The sequence below is a fragment of the Hyla sarda genome, chromosome 1 (genome assembly GCF_029499605.1).
Source record: "Hyla sarda isolate aHylSar1 chromosome 1, aHylSar1.hap1, whole genome shotgun sequence".
In the NCBI taxonomy this organism is placed as follows: domain Eukaryota; kingdom Metazoa; phylum Chordata; class Amphibia; order Anura; family Hylidae; genus Hyla; species Hyla sarda.
Window position 1 is genome coordinate 286,481,878 of NC_079189.1, and position 8,400 is coordinate 286,490,277.

General features: G+C 42.2%; 1 protein-coding gene across 11 annotated transcripts in view; it reads left to right on the top strand.

Annotated features, from left to right (window-relative positions):
* KXD1 (KxDL motif containing 1) overlaps positions 1-7,748 on the top strand; it is a 71,405-nt gene extending 63,657 nt beyond the window's left edge. For 10 of the 11 annotated variants that reach the window (XM_056574482.1, XM_056574508.1, XM_056574490.1 and 7 more), the window contains 2 exons: positions 6,340-6,390; positions 6,879-7,748. In XM_056574482.1, coding sequence (XP_056430457.1) covers positions 6,340-6,390; positions 6,879-7,111 — 284 coding nt within the window. In that variant the 3' untranslated portion in view covers positions 7,112-7,748. The remainder of the gene's footprint in view (positions 1-6,339; positions 6,391-6,878) is intronic. The other variant, XM_056574518.1, reaches the window with a different exon arrangement.
* Positions 7,749-8,400: the final 652 nt, after the last annotated feature.

Consider the following 8,400-nt stretch of genomic DNA (forward strand, 5'->3'; position numbering starts at 1 on the left):
GTTTTCTAAGAGATGCTGTTTTGGAATATCTTGATAAAAATAAATGTATGACTCCATATCAGCATGGCTTTATGAGGGATCGGTCCTGTCAAACTAACCTGATAAGCTTCTATGAGGAGGTGAGCTCCAGACTGGACCAGGGGGAATCGCTGGATGTCGTATATCCGGATTTTTTTCAAAGCATTTTATACGGTGCCACATAAAAGGATGGTGCATAAAATGAAAAGGATGGGGCTGGGGGAAAATGTGTGCAAGTGGTTAAGTAACTGGCTCAGTGATAGGTAACAGAGGGTGGTTATTAACAGTACTTGGATTGGGTACCAAAGGGGCTCAATTCTGGCTCCTTTACTTTTTAATATATGTATAAATGACCTTGTTGAGGGATTATATAGTAAAGTGTCAATCTTTGTAGATACAAATAATACAACTTCAGAGCAGCAAGATCAACTACAAATTGTTAATCTTTCTTCATATACTCTAACGGATGTTGAGAAGAAGCTGATTCTGAAGCTGTTACATGAACAACCTTCTATGATGGCGGAGTTTGAACACGATGAACAAGAGGTGATACGGGATCTGATAGATCTTCTGGATGAGAATGAATTAGGTAGAAACCTAATCCGTGAGGAGTCCAAGGCCATAGAGGGATTGAGAAACAACAAAGAATTTCTAATAAAAGAGGCCGATAAAGAATATTTTCAGCGGAGATTCCTGCAGATATTGGACTCAGCCCTGGATTTTGGGATCATTTCGAAAAAAGAACAGGATTATCTAAAGCCCCTGGTGACGAATATACCATCATATATACGAGATTCTATGCATCTTATGCAGCAAGGACATGACTCTACCGGAGGGCACTCTACTTATCACTTGTGACGTCGAGTCTCTATACTCGAACATTGGACATGAGGATGGCATACATGCTGTGACATACTTCCTGGAACAACAGTGGACTTCCTGGAGTTACAACTAACATCGACAAATGGTCATCTGAGGACCAACCTGTTCCGAAAAGCAACCGCCACGAATAGCCTGTTGCATTATTCTTCTTTTCACCCAATACATACCTTAAGGGGTATACCTACGGGCCAATTTTTGAGAATCAAGAGGAACTGCAGTGAACCAGCGGACTTTAGGAAGCAAGCCCTTGACCTGACTAAGAGATTTAGGGATCGGGGGTATCCCAAAAGAATTGTATCGCGGGCCTATCAGAGAGCAAATAATGTGGAGAGACAAGTGCTACTTAGAGGTGCTCAGAGAGAACCAGCGGAAGATGTCTTGATATTTAATGCAACATACAATAACCAATGGAGGGACATTGAGAGGATCCTGAACGCTAATTGGCACATTTTCCTCTCTGATGACCAAGTGAAACCAATAATACCACAAAAGCCATCCCTGGTGTCATGGAGAGCCCCGAACCTGGGAGATATACTTACCAGGAGCCATTTTCAAAGGTCTATTCAACGTATTGGTAGGGGTTTGAGACACCAAGGATCATATCCCTGCGGTGACTGTACGGTTTGCCAGTTTCACACCTAAAACTCATTTCGCCAACCCTAAGAATGGAAAATAGTATCGACTAAAAGGATATGTCAACTGTAAGACCACTAATGTAGTATACGTCATCATCTGCCCATGCGGGATGATATATGTCGGACAGACCAGCCAACAATTACGAAAAAGGATACAGAAACATATCTCAACTATCACTCTAGCCAAGAGAGATAAGGAAAGAGACAAATTGCTTACCTCAGTTCCGAACCACTTCTTAGAACATCACAGAGGACAGCCAAAAGGTATGCAGGTGGTCGGACTGGAAAGGATTACAATTGACTTGAGAGGAGGACCCGTCAATAACAGAATTTTACAAAGAGTCAAAATGGATATATGAACTCGAAGCAGTAACTCCATCAGGACTCAAAGAATTATTGTTTATGGGCTTTTTAGGGATCTTGTTTGGCATCTAAAATTAGTATGCCACAAGATCTCTCAATGTTTCTTCTTCACACAGACACCCTGAGATGATACTGAGGAACACATACTCCATCGGCAGCCTGCAACATCACTTTAGAGCATCTGTGTTATCCCCCATTGGGATCGAGTATGATTGTCTTGAGATTAGATGAGGACTACTAACTGAAAGAAGTGGAGGATATCGGGAGTACTTGGATACAATACAGGGGGACATCCCTTAGACAAGAAGAATAGTCTTTAGAATATGTGTCCAAAAAAAGAGCAGAAAAAGCTTGGGGGATGTCACAAGAGGAAATATGTGATGAACAGGAAATGTGGCTTATACCATTGTAGGTGGACCACTAATTATCCATGATCTGTATAGGATGACTATTTCCATTATTTTACCATTTTGGTATATATCCTCTGGACTCTTCCTTTGGGAAGTAGAGGATTGGACTTGTCAAGTGGAGACAAAACTACGTATAGCTGAGAGGTGGACCTGGCCCCCAGAAAAGGCACCACTGGAGCTCTGTATATTGCATGTGTTTATGAATACTTACTAGCTACATGACTGGATCAGTTTATGATTGGATATATTAATTATAATAGATTATCCAGGTATGATTGTTCATTTATTATTGTTACATACATATCCTTTTCCCTGTCACTGAACAAACACAATTGCCTATCATAACCTATCTACACCAAAAAAAAGATACCAGTATACTGAATGAAAACAAAAATAGTGAGTAAACTTTATTCAAGTGCATTATAAAAAAACATCATACATAAAATACAAGGTACTATACAGATGAAAGCTACAGAAAAAAGGTAGTGATACTGAATCCACAATGTCAAACAATAAGGACGGCAGGGATACAGTACACAGATATCAAATTGCAACATGCCCATAAATAATGAAAATAAATAATGAAAAATACATATACTAAATGCATAAGGCTGGTATGTGTCCTCAATGGGTCTATAAGTAAAGTGCAAATAGCCAATTGTATTGCACCTAGCCCTACTCAGAGGTCAGTCAGCAGCATTACATTGTTGTAAAAAAAGAGCATGAAAGACAGCATAAAATATCAAATACCTGCCATACACCAATAAGGGAGATCACTACCTTGCCCGCAGACCCCACATGACCACCACAGTAATGCCCGCAGACTGCATAGCCCCCCTCTGGCCGCCACAGTAATGCCCGTAGACCCGACACCACGCCCGGCCACCACAGTGCGGTAATGCCCGCAGATTCCACATCCCGCCCGGCCACCCCAGTAATGCCCGCAGACCCCACAGCCCCCCCCCCCCCCCGCCTCCTTTGGCTGGTCCCATGGCACCCGCGGCAAGTTAGCTTACTGTAATTCAGAAGGGGCAGAGATGCTGACGTTCTAAAACGTCGGCGCGTATGCACGGCGGACGTCACGGACGTGTCCCTGCCCCCGGCTGCTACGGTAAGCTACAGGAGAAGACCTCACCGCAGGGTACCGTACGGTAAGAAAGTGAAATGAGTACCGGTACCCAAGTTTATTATGGCAGAGGGGTGGGGGGCACTTTAGGGCAGTGTTTCCCAACCAGTGTGCCTCCAGCTGTTGCAAAACTACAACTCCCAGCATGCCCGGACAGCTGGGAGTTGTAGTTTTGCAACAGCTGGAGGATATTGGTTGGGAAACACTGCTGTAGGGTACGGTAGGAGTGTGGAGGACGACAGGGGAAGGGGAGGATGGGGGGCTGAAGGAGTATGGGGGGCTGCAGGAGTGTGGAGGATGCCCCCCATCCTCCACACTCCTGCAGCCCCCCCATCCTCCACACTCCTGCAGCCCCCCCCTCCTCCACACTCCTGCAGCCCCCCCATCCTTCACACTCCTGCAGCCCCCCATACCGTAAATAAATAAGCTCTAGTGTGTTTTTTGTGACTAAAATTAATATAAGACCCGGTCTTATTTTCGGAGAAACACGGTACTACTGCTTCCATCATTTAACATACTTGTTTCCATGATGGGAGTAGTAGTTCCTCTGCAGGTGTCTGGGGAGGCTAAATTAGTGCTTGTACTACTACCCTTATCATGAAACAGTCTGTTCCTTGCTGGGGGAAGTAGTACAGGGGCTGAGGGATTGATCCTACTAGGTCTCACTTCTGAGACCCGATGCGATAAGACGTTATTACTCTGGTGGAAAACTTTTTTTTTTTTTTAATCAACTGGGGCCAGAAAGTTAAACAAATTTGTAAATTACTTCTATAAAAATTTTTTAATCCTTCCAGTACTTATTAGCTGCTGAATACTACAGAGGGAATTTTTTTAATTTTTTGGGAACACACAGCTCTCGAGCACAGTGCACAGTGCTCTCTGCTGACATCTCTGTTCATTTTAAGAACTGTCCAGAGTAGGAGAAAATCCCCATAGCAAACATATGCTGCTCTGGACAGTTCCTAAAGAAAATAATTTTCTCTGTAGTATTCAGCAGCTAAAAAGTACTGGAAGGATGAAGATTTTTTTAATAGAAGTAATTTACAAATCTGCTTAACTTTCTGGCGGCATGCTTCGCTCCCCTGCAATGTATATACTGTGCTTTTACTTTCATTTTTAAATTCCCCTGCCGGGAGCCCTAAATGGATGGTACCGAGGAGCCATTCAGGGCTCCCGGTGGGGTTTTTAAAAGCGCTGTGGAGGGCAGACATATAGCGCTTTATATCTAGCCCCCCAGTGAATTTATAATGTATCCCCCGTAGAGCATTTATCATATGCCGCCGCAGCGCTATGTGTGAAAAGTATTCTATCAGCAGCGCATCGGACCAGCAGCTTCGACGGTAGATGCGCTGCTGTTAGAATACTTTTCACACATAGCGTTGTGTGGGTATATGTATATATGTGCTGGGTGGGCTTCTATATACATGTGCCCACGCAGCTCTATTTTTGAAAAGTATTCTTTCAGCAGCGCTTCTGCCAGGGAAGCCGGCCGGCAGATGCGCTGCTGATAGAATACTCTTCACACATATCGCTGCATGGGCATATGTATATAGAAGTGCTGTGGGGGCCAGAGAATGCTATATGACTGCCCCCCCAGCACATCTATGTACATATGCCCCCCCCCCCCCCCAACACTGTGTGAAATGTATTCTGTCAGCGTATCTGCCGGCCAGCTGCTGTCCCAATGTGCATGCTGATAGAATACTTTTCACACATAGTGCTGCGGCGGCAAATCTTGATAAATGCGCTGCGGGGGGCATATTATTAATATGCTGGGGGGCTAGATGTATGTGTGCCCCCACAGCGCTTTTAAAAACCCCTCTGGGACCCCTGAATGGTACCAGCCATTCAGGTGCGACCAATCCCTCATCCCCTGTTCTACTACCCCCATCATAGAACAGACTCTGTTCCGTGATTGGGGGGAGTAGTACAAGCACTAATGTAGCCTCCACAGCCACCCACAGATTCTTGCAGCTGAGGGAACTATTACTCCCATCATGCAAACAAGTCTGTTCCATGATGGGAGTAGTAGTAGTCCCACAACAATGCAGGATTCTGCTGATTTCACCTCTTCTGAGCATGCTTAGAAGTAATAACGGATATTATAAACTCATCCGTCTGCCATGGACTTCAATGTTAAATTTATAATATCTGTTTCTATTCCGTTATTTTTGACAGGAGAAAAAATACTGCATGCAACGTCTTTTCCCCAGTCAAAAAGAAAATGGAACAGGAAGTAAACTGGGGATAAAGGATTGTATAAAAAAAAAAAAAAACCTTTTGACATCAATGGGATTATTTTACAGCCATTTGCAGCCAGTTTGAAAAATTATCAAATGGATTTATAACGGGCATTTATTAACTGGGGCAAACGGCCGTGTGAACAAGCCCTTAGCTTGAGTCGCATTGGCTAGTAGATATTGATAGCGATTTTTCTTTGCATTATATGTTATAGATACGAGACTTATAGGGACAGAACATTGATCCAGGTATTTATTCTGATTACCATATTGCGGTCAGGAAGGAATTTTCCCCCTAGTATGGGGCCATTGGTATCAGCCTCATAAGGGTTTTTTGCCTTCCTCTGGGTCAACACAGTAGGGATAGATGTAGATTGAACTTGATGGACTATGGTCTTTTTTCAACCTTATGAACTATATTACAATGTTACATGATATAAAACTGTATATGTTAGCCATATGCATAAACAGTGGTGTGAATGCTCCCTAATACTGAGAATAGTCGTTGGATCTGCTAATGAAATTTTGAGTAAAGTCTTTTTATAATTTCATCGTCTCCCAATTACTGCATCTCTCAATTACTGACCGCAGCGATATCCTGCCTCAACCAGTGGCGTACACTCTGGCAGTATGACTCTGGGCCCAAGTGTCATGCTTTCTTTCAGGAATAGGATCGCAGACGAGGACCGAAGCAGGGCACCGCGGGAACGATGGAGGTAAGTAGAGGTTTATTTTTTAATATACTGTAGAATGGGCATTCTTTAAAAAATAACACACACATTTATCTCTTGTGTTTCTCTCTATCTCTATTTTGTGTGTTCTAAGGGAAGCTCTTGTCCTCAACATAGAAAGTGATTTACAGCATCCAGTCTCTACTTACTACTACTAACTTCTTGCCTTATTTATATTGGTTATCTGCTTATTTTTTTCATCCTTTTTTTCCCTCTTTTTCTGATATGGGGCATGGGAACAAACTACCAGTTCTCCATAGATTTTTATTTTCAGGTTACAATAGTTTCAGCTTAGTGAATGTCCCTGAACAAATAATATTATAACTTTAGGGAACACTGTAAATGTTTTTTATAGTTTTTTTTTAAATTGTATATTACATTTGCAGCTTTTAAAATATCCTAATTTGTTACAAAAATTGGTTTATTCAGTACCACCTCTAAGATAGCATTTTTTTGTCTGTCATTTATTGCAGGTGTACACGAATCTCCCATTTTGGAAGATGATGATGATTTTGATCCAACCCCAAAGAGTGCAGCCACCACTATTGCTACTTCAGAGCAGAGCACAGAGTCTTGTGATACTAGTCCCTCAATCATTTCCCCGACTATGAGTCAGGACTTTGAGGACTTATCCCAGGCTCCCTCTGAAACTCCATCTGCAAATGGGCAGCTTCTGACAGATGATGAGGTGGCTCATGAGGACTAGTAGACTGTTTTGGGGGAACTTGCTCAAGCATGTTACTAAAGACTTGTCATGAATGGGATTTTGGCAGTCCTGAAATGAACATAGTGGTCCCAGAGGTATTTTTGGATGAACTTTGAGACCAATCTCAAGGCTGAGATCACTGTCCTTCTTCTCCCAGTGAAGGTTGTGTTCCAAACTGCACTTGTTCATATTATTCTTCTATGTCTATATGTAAATGAGTTGACAATACTGCAAAGTGAAGATTAAAGTAAGAAATGCCACTTTGAAAGCAGTGCTGTATTTTCTCCTATTAGCTTTTAAAAAAAATAGAAATACCTTGTTAATCTGTCATAATTTAATTATAGGGCTTTGTCTTATACTATCTGAATGGTTTGTCTGTTTTATGGCTCAGGAAATGTGATCATTCATCATGGTATAAAGCACCTTAAAACATTGCCTTTTATCCTTATTATGTCCGTTAATTTCTGACTTAATATAGATTTGCTACCACTCGTAGTTAACCCTACCAATGAGTACCTTACTGTATTGCTGTATATGATCTTCAGCCTTCCTCAGAGGGGACACTGTTATCACAATTTTATATAACAGATATAACAAACATTACATGAATATTCATATGTGTACATAAAAGAGCAAGTTTGATACAAAAACGTAGTTTCTCTTAATTCCTTTCTAAGATGGTTTTTATAGAATTTTTTTACCCAGTGGAGGTTGTCAGTCTTTTGTTACCCAGGACAGAACGTTATGTCAAATGGTGGCATTTGTTGAGTTTAACTAGCACTGTACTTGCTCCTTGGAATCATTTGGTCTCTAGGTAACTGGGAAAGGGTTGTCAGACCTGGCCTAATCTTTTTAAACATTTTTCCACCTCCAGGATATGTGCCTCACCTCTGAGTCCCCCCTTGGTAATTGGGGACCTGTAGCCCATGTTTCAATGGAGTGGAGATAGGCATGATTGCTGCTGCTCCATTTAGCTATGTGGATAGTGCTCGGCTGTTTCCATTGGTCCCATAGAGTATAATTGAGTGGCAGCAGGCGCACCGTCCACCACTTTATTTTAGTGGGCGGACATAGGAATCTTGTTTTTATGATTGGTGGAGGTCCAAGCAGTTGAACCTCCACTAACTACAGACTCAACACCTATCCTGGTGAAAAGACTGCATAAGTATGAGAGGTTTCTATCCTCCTTTGTCATACTAGCAAAAGGCATTGTATAAATTATCAAATCAATCCAGCACTTCATATAAAAGGCTCTATATTTAAGAACAACTTCACATGCACTGTATGAT